The sequence below is a fragment of the Coloeus monedula genome, assembly GCF_965178545.1.
Source record: "Coloeus monedula genome assembly, chromosome: 2".
Classification (NCBI taxonomy): Eukaryota; Metazoa; Chordata; class Aves; order Passeriformes; family Corvidae; genus Coloeus; species Coloeus monedula.
Genome location: NC_138782.1, coordinates 88950130 through 88978107, shown reverse-complemented (window position 1 = coordinate 88978107; position 27978 = coordinate 88950130). Strand labels below are relative to the sequence as shown.

Genomic DNA, 27978 nt, shown 5'->3' with positions numbered 1-27978 from the left:
TGGTTGACTACCACCAGTGACCCTACCTGAATGGGAAAGGTACAACCTCTTTCTACAATGGCAATCGTGCATGCTACATCCAACAATTGTGGTAAGAATAATTAGAAGTGAGATGCTGATGTCTGCTTCCTTTTTAAGAGCACATATTATCACAGACATGTAGGTTGCAAAATACTTATTGAACTGCAATGCCCCATTCTCAGTGAGAATGTCCTACACAACATATCTCTTCAGGAAAGATCTGGGTAAATAAACATTTCCTGCAGGGCAAACAAGAGAAACCAACAGTGTTTGCTAAGGTCATCATTCCATCTCCCCCATGGAGATGTCTCAGATGCATGAATTCTGAATTTGCCTGTGATACAGTGAGCTGCTGGGGTATACCAGCTACCAGGCTACTATTCAGGTTGCTCCACTCTACTATCCACTGCTATCCACTCCCATCTCCATCCTGGGGCACAGGCCCTGGCTTATGTCCCATGGCAGCTGCAGCACAGGGGCTGTGTGACCTAGCCTGGGTCTCACACTGATGTGAAGCTCAGACAAGGCCACAATGGGAAATGAGAAATGCTCTAGGTAGCACAGTGGTTGAAGCTACCCTGTCTAAATTTAGGCTTCCTACATAATCACTTATACAGCACAAGTATCTTCCCCAAACCACATCAGAAACAATTTCATAGGTTAAACCCATGTTAACTCACACTGTGCCTGGAAGTAACCTAAGAAGAAAGTAACTTTTTGAGCACACTCTCAGAGTATCAGTGGCTTACTTTTGTCCCAGCTCTGCAGTCTGTACCTCACTGAAGCACCTGTTTCATTTTTCATCAGCCCATTTATCATAGAAGCATTTCCTCAGCGTGTCCCCTATTTTGTCCTGTACATATTGTCATCACTAAACAATGATGTGCACAAGCAGATTGTGCTCCCTCTGATTGTTTCCCTCTCACGGAAAAGGTGGCATAAACAGCACCTTGGGTATATCTGTAGATAAAAGAGTAACAACAACAGAGCGCTCATTGCTGTGCGTAAACCCTTGAAGATCTTCCCGCTCCTCAGGGTGAGCACAGCCTGTTTCCTGGTAAGTGATTTCCAGCTACTAGTCCACCCTTATGAACTGGGGCCAACAGATACAACCAATTTCTCATCTGTGGCAGAAGGAACAGCTTCCATTGTCTCCAGCTTTTAGGCAAATGCCAAGTTTCCATTCTGGGACCTCATCCAACTACTTCTAGGACCAGTATGATTAGAGAGATGTCCAGTGTGCTCACTGTTGAGAGACACCTCCCTGCTGCCTTACCCAAACTTTTGCAGGAAAAGTTGGGCACTACTAACCTTGATTTTTTTTTTCTTTCTTTTTGGTGTGTTACCAATTTCATAGCTTGATGCTTTCTACATTTGACAGCTCAGTGAAAAAGATCTCAAGATGCTATACTTAATTTAGAACATCTTGCATTTTTCACTGGATGAGAAAAACAGTATTTGCATCATATTATTCTTATCTCTTGCTTGCCAGATCCTCCAGTTTCTTCCTTGAGGTATTCCCCAGCCAAAAAATTAATAATTTTGGTAAGCCAATCGTCAAGCTAAAACCAGAAGCCACCTTTTTCTGGGTGAAATTTTGGGCACAAAACAGTACCCTTGAACAGCTGGTCCTTCTGATGATTCCTACATCTCTGTAGGGTGTTTGGTGGGAGAAGAAATTACATTACAAGAGACCTTTGGGACCATGACAACATAGTACTGGGTACCCAGTTCAGTGTCAAAACTTCATATCAGTGAAAAAATAATAGATTCTTACTATGAACTTCCTCTTCCAAAAGAGAAGACAGAAGACACGTATATTTGCTTCATTTTTCTTTCACTGTATGGGATATGGTGTTGTAAATGCTCTGCACAGGCAGAAGACTGAAATCTGTGTGAAAATTAAGAAAATATGCAAATATATAAGGAGAGGGTTCCAAAAGGAAGAAAAATTCTTCGCATATGAGGATGATTTAAGGCAGATAGATGGTCAACACAGTGACTTTGCAGTGCTGACTGAGTTCTGGTAAGGACATGGCTGGAATCTGGCCCAAATCCATCAGAAAGAGACTGCTGAAGAAACTCAACATTAGCAATTAGAAACTGGCCTGCAAAGGGAGGTTTCCAGTCCAGAAAGGAGCTCGTGGGGGTAGCTAAAAGGCTAACCTGATTGAAAATCTAGTAGCTTTCCTCTTAGGCTACCCAGCAACAAAAACTCTAACACTCCCCCACTGCATATTAAAATCACAGAAGGAGAATTTCTTGGCAGCAAGTAAAACACTTAAGCAAGCCACGAATATCTCCCAAAAGGATTTTGGCATAGCAGCCTTAGAACAGTATGACCAAAACTGTTGCAAAAATGGCTTTATTTATGGTTATTAACAATCCTCTGAAACTGCCTATAAACCATTTATTGCCATTGACAAAGTAGGTCTGACAACAGTGGCAATTATTTCAGCTACATATGTGCATTTGCAAATGGAATCCAAACCTAAGAGATGTTTGATGGTTAGAGAAGTCTTTGGTGGCCTGACTGCAGATGCTTTCTAGGGCATTTAAGAACAGCGCAGGGGACTGAAAGTGAATATCAAGACTTACATAATCTGATTTTAAATACATGTGCAGTCTCTGGTGAAATGTGGTTCACAATTTCCAGAAATCTTGTTGAAGAGGGGACTCTGCACAAATTAACAAAGGTACCATAATGCTGTATTTCCAATCCCTGTTATCAGCCTAAAAGGGAATTATCAGGATGAGATAGATCAAAGGAAATCTTCACCAATGAAGAATCGTAAATAGTGAAGCTTTACAAAGCTCACACTTAAAAGGATTGTATAGGGTCACGGAAGAGCCTTCCCCAAAGGGATGCTATGTGACACAGGCAAAAGTGCTGCCAGACCTTGGAGCCACTGACAGCCCCCTCTGTACCTGTACACAAAGTGGCCCAGGAGCTACCTGTGGCCCCAAGGCCTCCTCATGCAGTATGGCTGTGGTCCCTGTTAACAAAAACAGGGAAACTGCAGCCAAACTGTCAGTGGGGAGTGGTCCCCAGAACATGAGAATACCCAGAGGCAGGGCCAACCCCATGCCAGAGTCTGTGCCAGTTATTACACGGTACAGGTGACCTCACGCCTTGCTTATGGTGCTGTGCCCATGCCTTGTTGTATGTTGTGTTTCCATCCACAGAGACTCGTCCCACAAAATCTCTTCTTTACGATGGTGTTCCTGCCCTGTTTTCTTTACTGCTTTCCTTGCTAAGGAGCAGAACCTTTTTTGCTTACATCATGCTCCAGTCTTGTACCACCACAGCTGAATTAATGAACAATATTATGTTGTGGATGCAGTTTTCTATGAGGGACAAAAATACCCTATTATATTTTTTTTCTACCATCCCATGCTTCTAAGCCTCTACATGAGTTATTGTGCCTTTACTGTAACCTAGAGATATTATGTGGCTTTTTGAATAAAACATCAAAAGCTTTCAGCACTGGAGATATTAAAAACATATTTCATTTGATTAATTAAAAAGAATTCTCTAAGGAAATATTTGATTTCTTGCACCATCCTCAAACATTATACACTCACATGACCTCTAGCCTTTCATTCCCTAGAGAGTACTTGCACAAAATCCTCAGGGTAGAGTATATTATAAGAGCCATGGAAAGAATGCGATTGTGCATTTCAGCCCCCATGTCCTCAGTTACTACCATGTAATTTATGTATTGCAAGAATGACAAGTTTTCCTTTCAGTAGCATAAACAGCTTGACCTTGATGTGCAGAAGTCCTTAGCTGGGTTGCTTCTACATCTAAGCTTAAATTTGCTGATTCAAAGTAAAGCTGCACGATGTCAAAGTTTGAATGAAATTTATTAGCAATATATCAATCTGTGCTAGACAAGAGATTTATTTTCTTGTGATTGTGTACCTAGAGCAGATAGAGTTCTCGTTTATTACCACTGTCACTGTAATTAACTGGGAAGATCTGGCATTCTGATCTAAGCTCTGAGTCATTTTTGTGTAAATAAGTACAGGCCATTGGCTTTGAGGCATTATTTTAGTTTATTTCAACCAAAGTCCTGGCCATATGAGTCCACAATTTAGTCCAATTTAGTCTCTTTCTTTATGATACCTCTTGAGGAACTTGCTGTGCATCATTGCTCACTGGACTCAGTGGTCACAGGTGAATGATTATTAAGCTTAGCTCTGTGACGGACAGCAGCAGACCATCACACAGAAGTATGATTTGCATGGCTTTCAGATAACCTCATCTGCAGTGAAGACTATACAAATGAGATAAGAACTAATTCTGAGATGATGCTCATGAAACTTCCCAACCACATGTAACCCATTTGCACCAAATCTGAAACATTTGAGGAATAGTTTTATTTTTATGAAACATTACTAAGGAAATCTGTCATGGTTTTTTTAAAATACAGGACTATCCTGTAGATACCTGAATCTAAAACAGCCATGGTTCTCTATCCCTTTGCCCCTGTCTATCACCTCCCTCAACAACAATATCTGGAAATCTCCAGGGCACAGGACCTCTGAGGACCTTATGGAATATCAGACATATATCAAGTGATGTGTGCTACAAGATCTTGCAGGGAGACAGTCAACTAGGTGACATTAACTCATTAGTCTACAGTTCCAGATACCATCATATGTATCTGCAATTTTTAAAATTTATTTTACAGTTTTTACTTCTTGGATGTGGTATATATAAAATAACAGAAATGTGTATCTAAAAATACACTAAAGCCATAGATTTAGAGTCACCTAACATTTTTCTCTTTTACTTTTCTCACATGGCCATCTAAAGTTGCTGGCTAATTTGCCACTATTTATAATAAGATCAGCCTTTTTAACAGCACAGTTATTGTGCATATAATGAATTGTTTTTAGAAAGTTTCCTGGTCCTCCATATCATCATTCAAAATTAAAAGGATTCCTTTTTAATTAAGTAGTGGGAGCTGTTCCATGAAATATTGCCAGTGCAGAAATTTTTGAGAAGTTAAATAATAAGTAAAGATAATTGAGAGTTGTTAGAAGGGAATGCTAGAATTTTAGATATTTGGAACTTGCTTGCATTACATGATAATTGATACAAATTAGGTCTCTGACCTTAAAAAAATTGCACTTACAGAGAAAGAAAACGATATCATTATACCCAGAATATGTAGAAAACTTTCCACCAATTCTATCTTCCATTTTAGCCAAATCAGAGGATTTTCAGAAATGCTTTAACATATATAATGTTGTTAGGGATATTCTTTAAGATACTCTGTGTCATATTGCACTGCAGTTACCAATGATGCCCTCTTCTTGTCCCCATCTGGAATGCTTTGTCTGTTTCAGAGGAAAGACAAGGAATGGGCTATTGATACAGCACTGCTGAACTCCCCATTGATGCTGCCAGCAGAGTAGAGGCTCAGGCTGGGCAGAACACAAAGGGAACTCTACAAGCTTATGCAAAAATGCTCCTCCTTACAGGAGGCACCAGTTTCCTTCCTTTACTGAGAAATTTATTTCCAGCATGGAAATGGCAACCATTTCATAAAAGCTCCCTGTAAACAATGTTTTTAAATGTTGTCATCCTTATTCCCTCTTTCTTAACTTTTCCACTTGAAGACTGTTGTCTACTACCAGGAATTTTGGTGTCATTTTCTAGATAAATATTAAGTATCTAATGTGACGAGCACATCACGGAAGTACTTGTCCTGCCTTCTTCCTTCGTTCTTGATTAGAAGAAAATCTTTCCTTTTGTTGTTTGGTTTTGGGTTTTTTTTCCAGAGATCAAGGAAATAAATACATAAATCACTCCCTTGGGCCTCCTTTTTCTGGCCTCTGCTCTGGAAAGCATGCAAACATGGGCTGCTGCCTTTCCTGCTCTGGGGGTGCTTTGGGCATTCTTACTAAGTATGTGATTAAGTTCCATCGCAATTAGTGTTGCCTTCTTCAGTGGATTTTTCCTATGGAACTTAGTGAGCAATCACAGTAAAACAAATTAGGTGAACTATGTACTGAAAGAGAGTCAGCTTGTTGATGTTTCAAAGCAAATCAGAAAGAAAATCAGTTCTAGGGGTAGTGAATGGATTTTTTATTCATGGTTCAACAAACAGGAAATAATGACATCTTGTGAAGAGGTGAGAAGTTTCATGAAACATATTTAAACAAAGGCACTAGGCTAAGACACATTTCATTTTTATAAAGGAAAATTGCATGAATCACATGAATATAAACCATCAAGATGTTTGTACGTAGAATAATTTTTGAGGGGAAAATAACTGAGATTTTGTGAAACATTCTATGCATTAAAACATCTGCAGAAATACTACAAAATATGTACAGGACATCTCCATTTTTTAGAGAATATAGGCTAAATCCCTAACTCACCACAGTAAATACTCAGAGTGAAGAAAGGAACTTCAAAGGCAGGGTAAAGTTGAATGAAATATACCTACCTTGCAGACATTCTAGGCATTACATAGAGCACACAGCAGAGGCTCTATTTGATCATAAAGCAGCCTGAAAGAATGAATAATGAGAGTATTAAGCTGCTGGCATTGCTTTTTGAGCAAGAGGGTTCATCTGAGCTCAGTAAAAACTATAAAACTAATGCAGTTTGGAGTCTCATGCTAAAGCAGCTGCCTGGACACCCCTCCTGCAGCAGACCTATGCATTGGCACCTCCCAAAGGGACAATCTGAATTACCCACTAATTTTCTTTCTGACAACTCACACAGAAAATTAGTGTAGAGATGAGTGTGTCACATTGGGGTGCCCTGCACTGCTGCCCTGGGCAGCCAGAGCAGCTCTGCACTCACATGAGGCTGCTGAACAAGGTGGAGAACAGGCTGTGGAGCTGCATTATGAATTGCTTGGACTTCAGTTCACAACTCAAACCTCAGTTTTGATAATGATAGTTAAAAACTATGGCTCAAAGTAACTCAGCACCTGTGAAAATCAGGCCACCATCCAATTTTCACCTTGAGTCATACATTTCAATGAAAATCAATCAGACATTTTTTCCAAACCAGTGTGTTTTTAACCAAGTCAACGCAGCACTGTGCTGTAACATGAGTAAGTGCGAGTCATACGCAGGCTATCAACTTCAGGCACCTATTGAGGTTTTGACATCTATTGGTTTTGCACAGCCTGGCTCTTGGTAGTGGGGTGGCCACAGAGGTGGCTTCTGTGAGAAGGTGGGTTGTCAGCCTCAGCAAAATTATTTCTGTCAACCACCTGAAGGACCCAAACTACCCCCTACACAGTCAGAGTAAGATCTAAGTGATTCTGAAGACTTCAAAAAAAATAAGTCAAAAGGTCTATGTTGGGATCACTGTACCGGTCACTATGTCAGAAGCACTTCCATAGGATTATTCATGGTGTTTGCACACACACTTATCAATGCTGGATTGTTGTTGCTAGCATATTGCTGTTCCCAGAAAACAAAAAGTAAAAAGTCTTTTTGATTCTGTTAAACAGGCAGATAATTACTTGAATGTTACTGACACTGAAAGCAAGGAGCTATGAGAGTGATCAAAGCAGCGTCACAGTTTTCCCAATGCCAAAGCATGTTATTAAACAACAGAAAACACTTCTAAGAAAGGACACATACTATTTACAGAAATAATAAATCAAGCCTTGGGAATAACTTTTCCACAGAGTAATTTTTTTTGTTGTTGACATATAATGTTTTAGAACAGCCTAATTTTTTTGCCCATTCATTTGTGGTGATCATAAATGACTAGAGTTTGCATGAAAAATGCATAAATACTGTGAAAAACAGGGAAATATCAAGACAATTTTATTGACTTGTGCATGCCTCTTCTATTTCTTGGTAATTGCTGCTTTGCTGTGTGATTAAGTCAAAGACTCTTTGCGAAGAAAGAGGAAGAAATTAAAAAGCAGCAAAGATCAGACAGTAGCCCAAAGTAAATAACGTCAAAGATTACAAGACAATAGCAGATGCCTCATCAGTTGTGAAATAAACACTTTCTTTGTTTAAGATCAAAACGCATACTGAATTCTAAACACGCTGGTGTTAGAAAAGGGTCGGGATTGTCAAGTAGACTGACAGTCCTTCTTAAAGAGACTTGCAGGGATTTGTCTAAATGAGTATTAAAAGGCATTTTGGCCATCTTTGAGACCATATTCCTGAGCTGCCCGAGGAACAACCCTGAAAGCCCTGGATAGCCAGTGGTAGAGGTTCCTGGAGAGAAAGAGAGACCAGGGCTAACCCTAGGAAAGCCTGGCAGCAAAGCCAGGCTCATGCAGAGCAGCTGCTGCCCACAGTTTCTTGTGGAACCCACTTGGACCATGCACAGCCACCCCAATGGGGAGCAGGAGATACAGACAGAGGGTATGGGGAAGGATGAAGATGTAGATGTGAGCAGGGATAGGCATGAGCTGGCACTGGGAGGTCCACCTGCCTCGTTAATGCCTAGGAAGGGCTCTCCCTGGGAACAGACAGCAGCTTGGAGAACATAGCTTAGCCCCATCTGGGAGCTGGCAGAGGTTTGAACAGCTGGAGCTGCTAAAGCAGCCAAACTGACCCCAACTCAGCCCTGACCTCAATGATGAACTCGAAAGGGACAGAAAGGATACAAGTACATCTCACCTCATAACTATGTGGTACACAACATGAGCTTCCAATGGAAAAATTCGTAAGAATGTGAACTTTGATTTCAGTGGTGTTTTAAGCTGGAATTTTTTCTCCAAATTGCTACTACGCATTTCCCAAACTTTTTCCCAGGTCTGCTCAGTATCCTAAAGAAACATTTATGTTTCCCATAGGAATCAAACAAGGCTATAGCTTTTCACAAGCTTTATTGAGCTGTGGTATTGAGTGTCTGCCATAATGAAGGAAATTCATATCAGTGGAATATTAGAAAGAAAAAAGGTGATTTATTAGGGGCAGCATCTCTTCTTCAAGCTGGCTTAAATTTATAAGAATTCTCCAGCATCTGTCTAAAAATTTTGTGGAGTTTTTTTATCCACAAGGGAGCAACATGGAACACTATAACTGTGCCACTCAGTTCTCAAAACAGTTCTGTAAAGATATACTGTGGTAAGGAAGCCCTTTTATTAATGACACTGTACTTGGCAAAGGACTCAGGAACAGTATCTGTGAGACAACCATACAGAAACATGTTTATTTTAAACTTTCAGGTTGGAGTCTCCTGTTTCACTGGGTTTAGATGGCTATAGCTCTTGTGATCTGAGCAGTGTTTTTCCTAATTTGTACTGGCATAACTGAATGGATTCAAACCATAGAGAGTCACTGGAAATACCAGTAGCATAAAAAGCTCTGGTTTTAATATGGCACTTATAAATGAGCTGGGAGATTTCCACACTGGGAGAGGTAACTGGAGATGCTGATCAGATGTGACACCTGGAAAGTTAGTGTTATGGAATACTTACCATGTCCTGAGATAGTGATTTAGGTAATGTATATACCTATCAAACTAATTATAAAGTTTATTTTAGCTGTTCACATTCCTGGTCAGGAATCCAAATGTTATTGAGGCAGGATAGGTGGAGAGATGTATATTTTACCAATAAGATAAGCCGAGTCAGGAGTGAAGCTCATGAAAGAGTGCAAGAAAAAAACATTCCTGGCATCATTGTAGTCGTGACTTACAGTAATAGCATGGAAGGAGAGATTTCAAAGTTTTGTATGAAAATTTCACTTTTACAATTTAAAACTTATTTTTTAACGGTTGCATTTGATTGTTTCATGTGGACTTAAACTTATTACTGACTTGGCTATAAGCCATCTTTCTTTATTAAGTTGCTCTGTCAAAGATGAATTCACCTGTTTTTCAAAGCTACAGATGTTTCTCATAAATGTACCGGTACAGCAACAGTAACAAAAAAAATATGTTGCCAAGTGTAATGAACTAGCCAGATTCATTAAAAAAAAACAAACCAACCAAAAAATGTGTATGGCTGAACATTAAATCCGAGAAGAAAACAATGCAGCAATACCAGTTCCTGAAGATGCTGTACAAAACTGTTTATGGCAAGGTTATGCCAAGGAATTATGCCAATTCCTATTAGATTTAGAAAGTACCATGACATTTTCAGGCACTTTTGACTGACAAACAATATTTTTCATCTTTAATTTGCAGTCTTCCTGAAAAAGGAATTTGAAAAAATGTCCTGAAATCATTTGTGTCTGACTGTGCTTCAAATCTGCTTGTAATATAAACCCCTGAAATTATTTACTTGAAGTATTTCTGAATGACTAAACCTGTTTTAAATAACAGCATGAATGTAGGCATGGATCTAGGACTGGGAAGAAATCTCCTCTGTTACTGAGGATTACTGAATCCCATCCTTTTTTTCTCTGTTTCATGTCACGCTTTCATTTTACACTCTCTTCCTCATGAAGCAGAGACACTTATGCATGAAATACACTGATGTTGAGTGAAATTCTTCTGAGCACTTGGACTTAATGCAGTTGAAGAAAGATGATTTGGGAGGAAAAGCACCTATCCCAAAGAATTTTCCTGTAGTTCACATGCCTTCAAAACATGTATGATGTATGGGCATCCATGACCCTGCCCTTCTTGCTCCATTCACATTCCAGCACATTTTAAGCTTGTAATCCTCTTGGTCATGCATCAGTACCTGTTTTGTTTATGTACTGAGGTACACTTCTGAGATTTCTAGCTAATTCCCAGATGACAACTCTGCAGAGGTGGTGTTTAGGAAATGGTAAAGGATCCATTGTTTTTCAGGTAAATAGATACAGTAACTTGGCTTATGTTCCTCTGGCAAAGGAAGGCTGAAATACCTACATGGCTCTGAGGTTTAAGGTGGCAATTATTCATTTCTGGTAAAAAAGTATTTTGTTTATTTTCACCTGTAATAAAGTATTGGGTCATTTCATAGCCTCCTTATTAAATGAAATGGATCTTCTCCTTTGTCTTCAATGTCAGGTTGATCCATAGTGGTAAAAGAGTAACAATGTAACTTCAGCATCTTTTGATTCTGCCATTACATCCATTAGTTCATCACTTTCCTGTAAAACAGAGAATGTGATGAAAAACCATGGGACATCAGGAATAAACATGCTGGTACTCAGCTATTAATTAGTTTCAAAAATTTCCTTTCTAATTTTTACTATTTACTCTGGGACCAGCCAGGCATTTTATGACACAAACATAGATGCACACAGGTGCATCGAACAGTTCATAAACTGATGAAGGTCTGTCATGCTTGATACATAGTCCTTCTTTTTCCAGAACCACTGTGCAGGCTGTTAGAAAACACTAAGGAAGAGATTTTTAAATTTCTCTTATTTAGTCTGCTCTTGTCTTTTGCAGCTGACACCAGTCTTGGAACAGATGATGTTTATGATGACAAAGGGTGCCAGTGTGATGTGTCAGTAGAAGATCTCACCCCTGCTCTTAAAACTGTCATTAGAGCTATCAGGTGAGTAGAAAATACTGAATGAATAAACACTCAAGTTTTCTTCAGTTATGATACTAATAAATTGCATGTCAATTAAGAAAATGATAGTTAATTGAACTTATTACATGGCTATATTTGTTACATAACTAATGCTAACATATTATGCTTCCTTTCTATCTATTTTAGTTAGATTAAAACATCAGTTCTGTTATCAGCTTTTCAGTATCTAAAAAAGTTACATGATTTGACACAGAAAAGAAAGAGAGTAATGGATGCTGGTTTCCATTATATTTTATGTTATCCAAACTACAGTTTGACATAATTTTACTGAATATGCATCACCTTGCCTGGAAAAGTTATTTCCTTTAAAAGTGTAGGGTTTTATTGCATTTCCATATTCCTGAAACTGTCATATGACTTTTACTGCAAGTTTCTTCTGGTAAGAACAGAATAATTACATTCATTCAACTGTGCAAAGCCTTGCCTACCACTATCCACTGAACTAAGTATAACCCAAATAATTTAAAATGAATAGTCTCCTTTTCCAAGAAAGTGGCAAACTGTATTGAAACTTATAAAGTTACCTGTATTGAAACCTTAAATGTATCATTCACCCTCTTGAGACTGCCAAGGCTATTCATCTTCCAGAGTATTTTGAAGTGTAAATCCTGACAGGCAATATCCCCACCATAAAAGTGTACATCAACAAGCAAGGAGAGCTCAAGAATTCCCTATCAGCTGGCAGCAAACCTCAGGTTATTGCTGGGGGTCACCCCACTGGCTCTGCATCACTGTCACATCAGTGTCCAGCACCTTTCTTGGGTGCAGGAAGGTAGGCAGACAGACAGGCAGCAGCCAAAAGGAATTTCTGCAAAAACCTATCAAAAGATGATGTTTTCCTGTACAGAAACCCTTGCCTGGGTTTTCTCAGCACTACAGGAAGAAAAAACTCAAGCTTTTTATCACATTATTTCATGTAGTGATAACCTATGGGCTACTTGTATTTCCTTCCCTTTTTTCCATTGAGTAAAATGAAGACAGATAGTGAGTAAGGCTGTTTCTAAAACTTTTCTACTCGCACAGGCAGCTTGACAGATCATTTGCAGACATCTTTTCCAACCATTTTTCCAACCTGCCTGGAAATGACCTCACAGGATGATTCAGATACCAGGCCTCTGTCCACAGCCACTGCAACTGGCAAGCCAAACATCACAGTTGAAAACCATCTCTTGCCAGCAATGTTTCAGCATGTGACAAATCCTTTTTTCACAGTGGACACCCACCCACAAGGCAAGCCTATTCCCTCAAATGGAAAATGCTCACATTAGGAACAGTCAGCATAACCCATTGACTTTGGTGTCAAAGATGCTTGTCTGTGATGCTGCATTTTAAACAGACTGGGTGACTCTTGGCTCCAGGTTCACCTTGCCACTCGTCCTGGCAAGGGGTATTCATTTTTCATACTGTCCAAATTCCTTAAGATTGACTTGACAATTTAATATTTAATTTATGGAGCTCATTTTCTAAGGGGCCACTGGATTGTTCAAAGCATCATCTCCATTTTTGCTTGGTGCTCTTGGTCACTATTAGCTCAAATGAAAAGTAACCAAATGTGAAGAACATTGTTGGGAAACTTTCTCCACAGTACCATCCACAGAAAGGTTCTAATAAGGAGAGCAGAAGTGCAAGAGTTTCATTGTTTCAGACATGCACTGTTTAACTGATGAGAATAAAATTTTTATATTATCTCCAACTTTTACTCTGCCTGCTTGGCTTCCCAGAAAAACAACTCATGTCACCATTGAGGCTGAGAGTAAGAATCTCCACTTGTTATCAATTAGCCATGAATGTCCCCCATCTCCCTGCAAATTTTAGTGTTTCACAAGATTGCAAGCGGCGCACGCATCTTGCTTCAGAAACTTACCTTTGCTTGACATCTGTAAAGCAGTAATATGACATGATCTTGAGACTTCTGTATATGCTATACTTTAATCTCTCAAAATCAAGAGACTGATAATTCAGTTCATCAGGTAGCTGATACACCTCTTTCTGATTATTCAGAGTATCTGTTACCAGACTACACTGGGATCTATGCAAACATCTGAAGAAGGATCTGAGACTCTATATAGTAACTGTAGAATTTCAAGATGATAACATCTGCCTATATGGAAACTTTGTGCCTCATTTTGAAGTTTGTTTTTAGAAACGGCTTTGAATTGCAAAGGCAGTGGGGGAGGGTGAAGGCTGGTTTTCATTTCATGCTGGTATACAGAAGCAGGTGAAGACAGAAGGCACTTGCATAGTTTCATGAAACACTATGAAAAGACCCCAAATATAAACACAGACAGTTGAATCCATTCTTGATACATCAACTTGAAAAATTGCTATAAGTGAGACTAATTATTTTTTCCTGCTTAGACCTGGCTACAAATTGTTTTACAGAGACACAAGTGGCCCTTTTGTTTTAGGGAGAAATGAAATTAACAAAATTAATTCATGCCTGTGGGTTTACAGAGGTAGGTCCTCTCTCAGTTTTGGAATCAAATCATTTGGGGTGGGTTTTTTTTCTGTGCAAGGAACCTAAAATATGCTGCTTACTCTCAGGTTGGACAGCCTTGAAATAGCAAAAGACAAAAACTGGTTTATTTATGATTTTTCATTTTGGTAATTTCAATGTCTACTGTGTCAGTTTTGACCTTGTTTACTTATATTTTTCCAGCACTACTTTATTCTTCAAAACAGCTTTTTAAGAAAACAAACCCCCAAACCTTGATTTTTTTATAGTCAAAACAGAGGACAGAGAAAATAGTCCTTTCCTGAAAAAGTTCTTAACATTTTGGCCCTTTCCAAAAAAGACAGTACTCTCAACTAGTCCTACTGAAAACCTACCAGGCAAACGTGTCTGGTAACATGTCAAGCTCTCAATCTGCTCTCAAAGCCTCCTAAACTGAGTCTTTTATCTTGTGTGCTGCCTGCTCCATCCCCTCTTACTCCACAAGCTCTCTGTCAGGAAAGATCAACTGAGGGAGTAGGGAAAGTAAGGAAAAGCTGCTCAATGGATTTGCACAATGTTGGGTGCGTAGGGAGCAGATGGGTAGTGTGGTGAAACATGGTGTGCACCACAGCATGCCTTGGGCCCACTCAGGATCAGTCCTGCTCGTCCGCAACCTCCGGCTGGGATCAGAGCAGTGCACAAAGCAGTCCACTGAGTCTTTGTATCAGCAGGTTCTGTAGCACTACTCAGCCATCCCCAGTCTTGTTGTGAAGAAAAAGCCATTAATATCCTGCAGAGCTCCTGAAGACTAACAAAAAACATTGCATTTTCCAGCTCTGTTAGCTCACGATGACGAATGTGTATAAACGAGACTAAAAGGAAGATTAGGATACCTTGTTTCCCTATGTTGTGATATCTCTGATCATTTTCCATAGCAAGAGGCACTCATTTCAATAATACTCTCCACAACGGAAAAGATGGAATTACTGTACTATTTATGGAATACAAAATGATATTTGAGAACCATAAATAAATATGCAATAGAAAATAACTGCAATGGCAGGAAGATGAACACACTGACCTAACGGGTCTTTTCTCTCTTTAACTCTAGTGATTGCAAAGATATGTTTTCATTTGTTGCTAATAAAAAAAAATTATAACTGTAGCTAAATGTAATGAAACTTGAGAATTCTAGAGCTGATAAGCTGTATAGTTGAACAGTCATACATATTTAACAGACAAAGATGGAAAATATAATTTACCATTTATGTTCAGTGTTTACAATGTTTCTGCAACATCTATAAAATGTATTTTTAGTACCCATTTTGAATTTGTTCAATGTGATGTTTCAGAACCACCTCTTTCTTTTAAATACAAACACATTGTTTATTTTCTGCCAGATGGTCTTCAGAGACTAGGCAAGACTCTTATACATGTGTTTGGCTAGGACAGCACTGTACTTGGGGAAAAACAATGTTTCTGGCTGCAAGGGGAGGAGTCAGGTCAGGACACAAGAGAGAAGACAATTTTGACTCACATGCCTCACATGTAATAGAACTGTCTTTCAAGCACCTTTGTCTGCTGCCCTCTCTGTGTTGGATCCTGATCTCTTCTTCACATTGCAGTTTTACCAGGAAAAAGTGATATTTGGCAAGGTAAGGGTAGAGAGACAGAGGAACCAGCACAGCTAGATCGCTGCTCACCTGCTATCCTGACGTAGTAGGTGAGCAAACAAACTGTGGTCACTTCATCTGCTTATGGGTAAAACAACCTGTCTTTTAATACTCAAGGCAGCAACCATGTATGATTCTACCTGAATCCCAGTAGAATGAAGCTCTCTTTCTTCCTGAGATAATGACAAGACTGACAAGACACAGCTTTTAAAATAACAGCATGAGTATGACAGGGTTGCACAAAGGATTAGAGATGTTCTAACTTGGTGCCAGTCTCGGGAAAGTGCACTAAATGACAAGCAAAATAGCTTTATAACACTTTTTTTTTTGCTTATCAAGGCAGTTTGATAATGCAAATTAAAATGCAGTGAATGCCAGGGAAGATATGCAACCTGCATGTACAAAAACCACTGTAATTTTAGAGTAATGTTGATCCTGCATCTGAGGACAAACAAATTAAATGGGTGCTGCTATGGGTCAATAAGACAAAAGTTGGTATTGGACCTGTAACTGTCCACAAATTATCAGGGTACGTAAAGATTAGTGGGACCTGTGGTTTAGACATTAATTCTAGACAAAGCACTTTTATATATTGGTCTGCTTCAACAGATGACTTTTTTTCTGCTCTTCCTTGGACGTATCACTGAAACAAGCTACTTTTTAATTACTAATTCTTACCAGAACACTGTCGTGCTTACGGCATCGGTGGGTTTACAACCGCGTATCGTCTGTCGCATTAGACCTGAGTTACCAAATACCACCTTGCTCCAGGGCACACAGCGCTTCAAGCACGCAAACAACGCTTGAAGGAGCCGCGGGCCTGCACGGCCTTGCTCAGCCGCCGCCGCCGGGCCCCGGCTCGGGCTGTGACGGGCCTCGCTCGCCCCCTGCCGGTGCGGCTGGGAAGGGCAGCCCGGGCCGGGCAGAGCTCGGGGCCGCTGCTCCGAGCAGCGGGCGGTGCGTAACTTGGTGCTCATTCTCCTCTTCTTGAAGGCATAGGTACCCGCCTGCGCCCGCATAACCGAGCCCGTTGATTTTAGCTCACAGGAACTCACAGTCGAGGTAGTTGTACATAATCTGTTAGGATGGGCGTCCAAACATACGGAATCATACAATGGTTTGGGTAAAAGTGACCTGAAAGATCATCTAGTTCCAACCACCCTGCTATGGGCAGGGACACGTCCCACTTGGGTGCTCCAAGGTTGCTTGAGTCTTGAGAGCAGGTTACTCAAAGCTCCATCCAGCCTGGCCTTGAACACTGCCAGGGATGTGGCATCCACAACTTTCCTGGGTAATCTATTCCAGAGCCTTACCATCCCCACGGTAAAGAAAGTTAATTACACAGTGATTTCAAGACATAGGAAGACAATTAAGTTTTTAAACTGACAATAAATAACTATGGAGGTTCAACCAAATTTAGTAACTGCAAAGCAGTTGCAAGGCTCCATCACTGAAAGAATTCAGTTTTTCTTTTTCTTAATTACCTTGCAGGCTTTTAAAATTACAGCTTTTTTATAATAGTTTGATTTTTTTTTTTTTTTGCACAATTTATGTACAATTTTGCATACTTGAAGAAAAATAAGTAAGCAATATGGGTCTGTTCCAAAACCTGCTGTAGTTAATGAAGATGGAATCACATGAGCTAATATATAAACCAGGAATAGTACAGTTACAGCTCACTGATATAGCTGTGATGACTTCTGTGTTTGACTTCTGAACATTATGAACAAACTGCCTTGATAAGCAAAAAAAATGTGTTATAAAGCTGCAAAGCAGTTCTGTGCTAACTGATTAAGAAGCTTCCATGGCTGTTAATACAAATTAGTCTTCTGCCTCTTCTCTTGTAAAATCACCCAGTTGTGGTAAATTCAGTTGTCTCCAGCTATGCCATTAATAGTCTGGTTCTTCTTTTCTAATAGAGTTTCATCTTTTCACTTTATCAAATGCATGAAGTAAAAAAATTGTGACCACCAAAACATAATAATAACAACAAAATTATTATACTGTCTTGTATGTCAGCTACATTATTCATTTTTTGTAACCTCAATAAAGAACTAGATTCAGAAGATTAGGTTGTCAGGGACTTAAGAACCAACATCTTGGCACAAGTTGACAACTAAAAGAAAAAAAAAAATACATCTGCATCCCACATTCATCACAGCTTCACAGGCTTCCAGATTACAAAAGATGCCAAAAGCCATTGGTCTGCAGAATTAGCTGGTAATGCAAAAGAGGAAAGTCCATGATCTGATATATTTGAAAGTGCATGGAGATCAGTCCTGAACTGTCAAATTGATGGACTTCTAACAGGCCTTTTCCATTTTTATTTTCTATAATCAGAATCATAGTTCAAGCACTACACCAGTGACAATCTCATTTTTAACTGAAAGTTGCCAGAATGGGAAATATCAACAAGCTAAGTACTGTGAGAAAAGGTTGACATTATCTGTAAGAATATTTATGTATGACATAAAAATCAGTAGAGGATCACTATATGCTATCAATGCAAATCTATATACCTATTATCATAATGTCTGTCCTAACTACATGAAGTACGGCTTTTCTAAATTCCACTAAAACATTACTAATCTATTTTTATCAGAGTATGAGCCATGCTTTGGTTTTTATTATAATTTGTTGTCTTACAGCTGCTAAATACATTTAATAAACACAGAGAGAATATATTATCATGAATATTGGCATTTGGAATAGGATACCAATTTACAGTCTCTGCTTTTTCAATTGCAATAGATAGCAAATTATCAGCAGTGTGGCCCTAATGGGAATTCATAAGCTCTGCAGCACAGGCCAGAATGGCTAACACACCTGATCCCTTGTCTTCTCTCCCAGTTCTTATGTACACCAAGGACAACTTCAGGCTCTACCAGCTGACCTGGAAAATCATCTCACTGTCATTCACTTTCCAAATTTGTCATTTTTATTGTTTAAAATTTGCGATTTAATATCAAGCTTTGCATTCTAAGAAGAGCTACTCAGTGGACATCACATGTTCACATCACATATCACAGAAACTTGTGCAAGTCTCACATAAAAACACATATGCCATTCATTAATTTTGGGTATTTACTGTTATCTGAAACTTACTATTCTGCAGTGAAAAACTCATGAATGCTAATTAAGCAATGATTCCCATAGATTCCAGTTGGGAACAAACATGAAAACTTCTTTTCGGCCTGCAAAATTTGATCTTAAGTCAGCAAAATAAATTGAAAACAAATATTTAGGCCTAAATGCTAATTAAAAAATAAAAACTAATGAAAAATTAATTGGGTGCATAATTTTTTTTTTTCACAAAGGGGAGAGCAAGGAACTTAAAATGAACACCAGAAAAAGAATACTGTTATTTAAGTTTGTGTAATCGATTCATTAGAAAAATCTTTCCTCTAACAAGAAGAGAAGTAGCTTATGCACAAATGTAGCTTATATGATATCCCACTCAGGTCAGTGAAACTAATCCCAGTTTTAAGTCAGGCATGTACTTCAGTACCTTTCATATCAGGCACCTAGTATAAAAAAGTCAGACAGGTATATACTGATATACTAAACACACTCTGCAGTCTTTAAAACAGTGTTAATATACCTATGGTTCCACAACTGTTGAAAATTAACCTGTAAAATGCTTTTCCCCCACAGAATTATGAAGTTTCATGTTGCAAAGAGAAAGTTTAAGGAAACACTTCGCCCATATGATGTCAAAGATGTCATTGAACAGTATTCAGCAGGTCATCTAGACATGTTATGCAGGATTAAGAGTCTTCAGTCACGGTAAGGAAAGAATTAGTCCCACTCTGCATAAGCAGCTAATGTCATTCGCTGCATAATGTATATTGGCAAAGTTTAACATTTCTGTGTTACGTGGCCTCTCTTTCTGTGAACACAGCTGAGCCACAAATTGAATTGTGGGCAAAACCAAGCAAAAAACACATGTATCCAAATTGTCCTCAGAAAATGGAAGTCTGAACAATAGAAATGGTAATCCTTTAACAGTAAAGTCCATTTGTAAAGGACTTCAGTCAGGATGTTGCCAAAAGGGTGAGGAAGTCATTGAGAACTGCCTCTTTCCTATCCCATACTTCCTATTTTCATATAAAAGAAATTGAGAACTACAGGTAATGCAGTGTTTATGTAGGTTTTATGTTATCGATTCCCAGCAATAGTAATTACAAAAACCAAAACAAAGAACATTACATCATAGTTATCATTATCAGTGAAGTTTAGGGATTCCTGCTTAAAACTGACAACTCTCCCAGGACTGGATGCTGTTGTTAGGATGGGAGAGCTGGGAGTGGCACTGGTATGTCTGTTTCTCCACAACTTCAAGTTGCTGGAGAGGTGACTTCCTCTCTCCCCCTTTCAGCAAGCCTAGCCCTGGCTTTCCCAGATGATGGCTAAGTTCTGGCTCCTGGTTAGTGCCAACAAAAAAGAAAAGCAGTCTAATATGCTCAAAAATCACTCCTTTTTTTTTTTGTTTTCCCTTAATTAATAAAATTATGTTTGTCTTCTTCCTTGAATGCTTTTCTGAAGTACTGTGATTTTAATTTTTAACATATAAATATAGCAAACACTTCCATATCTATGCCAGTTCCAGGATTCGCAACAGCTTTTGGTTTCTCTTACAGCGTTGACCAAATTCTTGGGAAAGGACAAATCACAGCAGATAAAAGAAGCAGAGAAAAGAATCCTGCAGAGCATGAGACAACTGATGACGTCAGTATGTTAGGGCGGGTAGTCAAAGTGGAGAAACAGGTAGAGTGATTATCTGTGTTCCTTTGTCTTGCAATATTACTCATGCCTTTTCTGTGTTTTATTGCCAGTTTCAAAAGCTGAACACATAAAATTTTTTTTCTAATATCTGCTTCATTTATATGTTAGAATAAAAATTATACGAATTGTATTACCTTAACCTTTCTTTCCCTTTTCTCTGCTTCCTTATGAAAAATGTACATGGCTTTTGACATTCTTTTTTTAAGGGTCAATAGCATACATCAAGCTACTTACGTTTTTCTCTTCAGCAGTTACATTTTCCTCTTTTCTTGTGTTCCAAATATTTTAAATTAATATTTGGCACTAATGTTGACCTTCTCCTCTCATATAGGTACAATCCATTGAGTCAAAACTGGACTGTCTATTAGATATTTATCAACAAGTTTTGCGAAAAGGATCTGCATCCGCGCTCACTTTGGCTTCATTTCAAATGCCAGCTTTCGAGTGTGAGCAGACTTCTGATTATCAGAGTCCGTCAGACAGCAAAGATTTGTCTAATTCTGCACAACTTAGTGGATGTGTATCCAGATCAGCTAGTGCCAATCTGCCTCGTGGCCTACAGCTTATACTGACACCAAATGAATTTAGCACTCAGGCTTACTATGCTTTTAGTCCAGCTATGCATAGTCAAGCAACACAAGTGCCAAATGATGGACCTGCAACAGCTAATAATACATCAAACCAAATAAACCAGACAACTAAGCCAGCAACTCCGACAACATTACAAATACCACCTTTCTCATCAATGAAGCATATCAATAGGCCTGAGCCCATCCATATTATTCCCGTAACCACACATGAAAATATTACTAATGTCACCGCTTGCCTTGTTGCATCAAAGGATAATGGACAAGTTGCACAGCCAAGTGCATCAAAGGATCTCACATGGAGAAAAAGTCTGGATACAGAAGGGGAACCTTTGCTCTCAGTTAAACCTGTGGTGCAGATGGATTTAGGAAAATCTTTATCTGTACAAAACCTTATACAGCCAACAGAAGAACTGAATATACAGATTGCTGGCAGTGACTCCAGTGGTTCCAGAGGTAGCCAAGATGTATACTCCAAATGGAGGGAGTCAAAATTATTTATAACAGATGAAGAGTTGGAGACAGAGGCAGGGACAGAGACTACAGAAGCCATCTCGCGCCCGTTAGTGGAAACAACTCTCTCTGCTGACTCTCTAAGGACTGGAATATCAAGATCATCTCAAAACATCTGCAAGCCAGGGGATGGTACAGAAGCACTCAATCTGCTCCACGTCAAACTTAAATAACTTCTGGCTTTCTTCATTGGCTGGGTCATTCCTCTAGTCATACATATCATAGCATGAACTGTTTTGAAAGCCCTTTTAGTGAGAGAATCACAAAAATCAGGATGAATCTGCAAAGCAGTTGAATGAGCCCATATTTCCTAGTTGCATGAAAATGCATGTCTAAGCAATGGCTAACATCCAAATTTACACCTACAGTACGGCAGCCTTTCATGTAGTACAGTAGGTTTAAATAACGAGTTGCCTACAAAGCTAATGCTGCAGGATGTATCAAAAAACAAAAATTTGAGCATTTAGACCTAGTGCTGTTTCTATGGGGCAGAAGTAAAAATCTTAAGGTTTAAAGCACTTTGCTTCTGAACTAATTGAATATATATATATAATGTCCTGATTTAGATGATAGTTTATGTTTACAACAAAAAGATTATCTACAGCTGCTAGCAAGGTACCAAGGAAATGAGAAACATGGGGTTAGAAATGACTGCAAGTTGCAAGATACACACATTAGCTCATCAGTAATCAGTTATTTTTAGCTCTGAAGAACAGTATGTTAATATCTGATTTTTGGTGATTTAGTGCTGTGGCAGAAGTACCTGACACACCACTATCACATTGCTCTTTATAACAAGAACTATTTTGTTACAAAAGCTTTATATTTTAAGGATTGGGGCTGGCCTCAGAAGTGGACAACATGGGTGACTGCACTGAAGATTGAAGGGAATCTCTCCTTCTTCATTGAGAAGTCTCATTGAGAAGCTGACTTGTGAATCTGAACCATTTTGGCAGCAGTAGGTGAGGGAAGGAAGCAGGCACTGCCTCTATTGTAGAAGCAATATTTCCTTCTTGTGAAAATTTTGGCAATTTTACTTGCAGTCCCAACCTGATACTACAACAGCACTTCATAAGGCTGGAAAATAAGGGAAAATGAGGAACTGAAATACAGAGTAAAACTAAAGAGGACAAAACAGGGGAGAGAAAGACAACACAGTCACTGGGAAAATAAATAAATAAGAATATGGATTTAGATGGGCAGGAAGGGAAATCAACCCAGAAAATAAAACAAGAAAGGTAAAGAAGGAAAAAGTCACATGTTTTTTTTCACAGATAATGATTGTTAATTAAAAAAAAAAAAAAAAAAAAAAAAAAAAAAAGCCATGCAGGCAATCAGAAATTGAAATAGTAGTAGAGAAAACCACCTTAACTTAAAAAAAAAAAAAATAAGGCAAGGGTTTGTTGCTTTTTTAATAAAAGGAGAAGAGGCGAGAGGGAAAGTGATCCCATTCTTCTTATAGCTAAACACTGTGTCCCAGCTACAGTCATTTCTTGTTAACTTTCTAACACAGGACTCTCAGACTCCTTCCTGCTAAAACCCAAATTTTCAAATTCAAAGCTTACATCAGACTGAGCATTCCTGCCTGATACATCCTCTTTTTTTTCTTACTCTAACCCTCACTTCACTTCTGCTGAGATGCAGGAGCAGTGTCAGTGCATGCCTGCATATCCCCAGCAAGGCTTTGCCACCGAGAGAACCCTTGCAGCACCTAAACAGGCTTTCACTCTTCCCAGCTGAATGAGGTTTCTGTATGTTGCCTCCTACCAGATTTACACCCCACCTGCACCACAGGCTTGTAGACAACCCAGCTTGGGCTCAGCTTCCCTCTAGCAGCAGGAATACTGAATGTGCCAGTGCCAGCTCACTCAGGGTGGTGTTTTCTCCAGGCCCAGACCCGCTGGGAACTCGCTATGTACATCACAAACATCACTCCAGTCTTAACCGTGGCTAAATGCTGTAGATTGTATTGTGAAGGACCTGATCTGTTTACTATGAAACTGTTGTAACTTCTGCTTCCATTTGCTTAACAGAAGTATTCCTAGATGTTACATGACAACTTTATTATGTGAAAGTACATGCAAACTGTAGAGTGTATATATTGTGTCATTATACAGGGTCCATGGATGGTACACTGTGTTCCATGGCTTATGCCAGAGCAAACTTCAGTTGTTAAATCCTGAAAGACACCTTGAAGCACAACTTCCTCACCGCTGATTTGCCATATAATTCACCACATTCAGCCTTTCCTGTTTTCTTCTATGTGCAATCTGATCATACAGAAGCCTGATTACAACAGCAATTTTGTGAGGATAAATACATTTTTTTCCACATCTCAGTTCATTTAATTATTAAATTATTTGAATGTCTGCAGTTTATTCAGACAGATATATAAGTTTAAAGTATTGAAAATTTAGAATTTTAAAATTGTTTTTTAGGCTATTTTTTCCTTTTTCCTGTTTATGGTGCCTTTCTTGCCTTTCATCTGAAGCCTCCTGCTGACCTAAGCATAAATGTGCAGTTAGGTTCAGTTAAGGAGCAAGGGATTGGGCACATGGCAACTGTGTGTCCACAGTGAAACTCCCTTCCCCTCCTTGACAAGACCGAAAAATCAAGGCATCATGAATTGGACACCACTCTGCCACCTTCATCTGCAGGAGCAGATGGTTGCACCCCCATTGCACCCGGAAGGCGTCGATGGGAGAACTGAGCAATGGCCCTGCCTGTTCTGATTCTGCACAGAAATGGGCCTTGGGGTTTGCTGATAATTTATCTCACGGAAACTTGGTATTTTTGCCTTAAATGAGATGCTTGAGTCCTTCTAACTTTAAGTTAATTTATTTAATACAATTTTGTGCACAAAAGAATGAGTTCTATAAATTATGTATGAAAATATTAATGTCTTTACAAAGTACTAATAAATCCAGAAGATCGTATCTTTTCAAATTAAGGTTTAAAATCCTAATTTTTTTTTCTTTTATGCTCACCATTACTATTTTTGTAGATGCAAGTCTTATCATATAGGGTTTTTTAACATAATATTGATAGAAAATAGAAAGAGTAGTGAATATATGAAATTTTAAAGAGGAAGAATTGTTTGTTTGGACTTTTATAAGCTTTACTCGTATTTCCTCATGAGGAGTTTCTATGCTCTCTCTTTAAAAGACAGTGTCATGACTGACAGTCATTCATTAGTTTCACAAAAGAAGGGCCTGTCTGGCTTTTCAAGTCTTGTCCTGAGCTCCTTATTACAGTCCAGCTCATGAAAACTAATAAGAATTGTTCATGAGTCAAAACAAAGAACAATTTTTTTTTTCTGATTTACCATTCACCTGAGAATTGTTTGAAGAGAGAAGCTGAAATTAAGTAAGAGCTTCAGGAATTAAGCCTTATCCAAATAACTGTTTTCTGGTCAGCATGTTCTTCTACCTGAATGAAGAGACAGCTGAAAAGAATAGTTTCAGTGACTATTATTTGTTCAAAAATTTGTATTTGCTCCTGGCTCATATGATCTATACTTTTTATTTAAATATGAATATGATGTTTTAGCCTAGGGTTCAAGATTGCAAAGATCATACACTTTTATTTACAGTGCCCACAGTTGTTCCATATGTTTTTGAGATAATCCTACTACGAGTGACTGCTCTCATTATAGTATGGTGATGAGTAATTCACCTGCTTTTCTGTGATAAGTCAAATCATGCTGAATTGCTGATGTATAGTAGAACATCTGATGTACAGTAGTATTTCTGGATTGGGACCTGCAATCCTTACTCAAGCAAAAATTCTAAGGAATTCACTCATTTTATGAAATTCAAGAATTTTTCTTGAATTGGGAACTCAGATTCAAATCCTGATTTTGTTGGGCATCTGTTTGAAGTGAAAATGGTAATATTCCAGTTATTTCCTGAGGAAACTAATACTTAGCTGAATTTACCCTTGTCACATTGACTATATAAAAAATAACGCACAAAGTACTGATATAAAAAGGGAAGGAGAGAAGGGACATTTTTTTAAAAGCACAGAGAAAATTAAAATGTTCAGAAAATAGGAGTAAGCAGGAAAAGAAAATATAACAGCAAAGGAATGGAGAAAAAAATGGTTTAAACACCTGAGGCTAAATTCATCCTCAGATGGCTTCACTGACTTCAATGAATTCACTGCCCAACTGGGTGAAGCTCAGCCTCTGTTGGGATAATCAGGCTCAGTTCCACTGACCATACAGGAACTGAACCACCTGTACCAGAAATGGGTACATTTGCCTCTCTGGGCCAACTTTTATCCTGACTCATATGTCATGCAATCCTTTTGGATTCACTAGGTTTGAATGAAATACAGGTCAGAAAAGAATTTGTCCCAGGTATTTCCGCTTCACATTTTTTTTCCAAGTGTGTTAATTGACTTTACTCAAATGGATTACAACATCACACAAAGTGCTGTCACTGTCTAAAAAGATTAATAAGTTTTTGAAATAAGACTTGTCCCCTGCAACGTCAGTGGAAGCATGTAATATTTTCCTGTCCATTCATCTGGATGCATTCATTCAGCTGTGGTCACACACAGGACAATTCCAGACATATCTAATATCATCTGCTATTGGAAGCATTTTTGACTTCTTTGAAAGACAAAAAGAAAGTTTCATAGCAGGCTTAGAAATTACGATGGCTGCTTCCACTGACACTGCAACATTAGCCAGTACATTACAATGTTAATTGTAAATTCTTGACAAAGTTGAATCCATATTGTTGTTAATAAAAATGACTTGAAAAGTACCATGACTACTGGGTTTTTTCTTTACATAAAAGACTGTATGGTGTGATCACGTATCAGGCAAGAAAAAACAATTAAGCTTGCTCATTGTTTTCCTTTTGAAGTTTTGTAATTTTTTATTAAGTGGACCAAAACATCACAAAGGAAGTTTATTAGAATAAAATGTGCAGAAACCGGTCTGACATGTTCCGTTTCTGGTAACTGTTTGCAGCAGTTTACTTAATGTTGCAGCACCTCTATGAAAATGAACTTGGAAGTTATTGTCGCCTTCTCTGTTAGATAAATGGCAATGGATTCAGGATTGGCAATCGGGGGCCTGTGTGGGGAGCAGGATTTCTCATGGAAGGCACATCTGTCATCTCAGTTTAACTTGAGGCCTAGGAGAAGCCGCTTCTTCTGCATTTGACCATGAAAGTTGCTGTAGAATGTTACTGGACCAAAACTGAAACATTCGCAACATGCCTACTTTCTCCACTCTGCTGTTCCTGCAGCCTGGCTGAAGATAAGCTTCAGTATTTGAGTGTAAAATACTAAATACAGAGAGCCTGTTCTTCGGGTGAAGTCAGTGCCTCTATGGAGACACAGATATCTCCATGTGCAGGTGATCCCCAACCTCTCTGATGAACATTATCTTAAGACACTGAATTTAAAGCTGTGGTTGCCAGAAAGGGAGGTTTTCAATGTCAGCCACTTGTACACACAGGTTATATGAATATTACCAGGCTCTGGCTAAGAATAAACACAGGACAGGAAAAGAAGTAAATGTACATATTCTCGTCTTGTATTAAACCAGGCAGCCTTGCTTCCTTTGCGCACAGAGCTATTAGGGAAGGGTCAGAAGACAGCAGAGAGTAGTTCTTCCTGTTTGGTTACCTGGCAGATTGCCACAACCAGGCACAGGTGGTAATGTGTACCCATAAAGACTCATACATAAGTGCTCCCTGTTCAGCTCTGTACCATAAGAATACAGGACCCTGCCTAAAAGGGTAATTTAACCATTTAGCAATTTTTTTTAGTGTAATTGAAGGAGCATGGGGTATGTTAGCTCTTTTTTGTTTTAATTTGGTTTTCTCTATCTCTTTCACTATGATGGTGACCAAGTACTGGCACAGTTTACTCAGGGAGGTTGTGCAATCTCCATCCTTGGAGAAAGTCACAAGTCACCTTGGCAACTGGCTCTTAGAGGCCCTACTTGAGCAGAGGGGTTGGACCAAATGGCCTCCAGAGGCCCCTTCAAGCTCAGCCATTCTGTGATTCTGTTTCCAGTATTGTATCAGCTTTAGTACATTGAGTCATACTGAACATAAAAGCTTCATTAAAGTATCATTAAGGCTTCACTTGAGATTAAATATTATGACTTCACTTAAAAAAAAATCAGGCTGCAATGTATCAGCATGACAGCAGCCTGGGTACCTGGCAAAATTACACATTGCCACCCTCACTCCCTTGCCTCCCCTGAGGCTGCCTGCCTTCCCCCTCCACCCTACAGACTTCGGGGGCTTCCCACATGTTCTCAACCATGCTCTTGCCCCCGCTGCCTCCTCCTCCTCAGCTAAGCCCACCCAGGGTTGCCCTGTGCTGGCAGAGGAGCAGAGAGAGAGGAAAATCAGAAAATATCAGCACCAGTGCGGCCAGCAGGACCAGGGCAGTGATTGTCCCTCTGAACTCAGCACGGTGAGGCCACACCTCAAGTCCTCTCTTCAGTTCTGGGC

The 27978-nt window shown here is 39.1% G+C and overlaps 1 protein-coding gene across 5 annotated transcripts in view; it reads left to right on the top strand.

The window, feature by feature from the left end:
- The window catches only part of KCNQ5 (potassium voltage-gated channel subfamily Q member 5), a 284393-nt gene extending 258125 nt beyond the window's left edge, over window positions 1-26268 (top strand). For all 5 annotated transcript variants that reach the window (XM_082302865.1, XM_082302864.1, XM_082302868.1 and 2 more), the window contains 4 exons: window positions 11357-11465; window positions 19266-19397; window positions 20252-20378; window positions 20728-26268. In XM_082302865.1, the coding sequence (XP_082158991.1) occupies window positions 11357-11465; window positions 19266-19397; window positions 20252-20378; window positions 20728-21669 (1310 nt within the window). In that variant the 3' untranslated portion in view covers window positions 21670-26268. The remainder of the gene's footprint in view (window positions 1-11356; window positions 11466-19265; window positions 19398-20251; window positions 20379-20727) is intronic.
- The last annotated feature ends 1710 nt before the right edge of the window (window positions 26269-27978 follow it).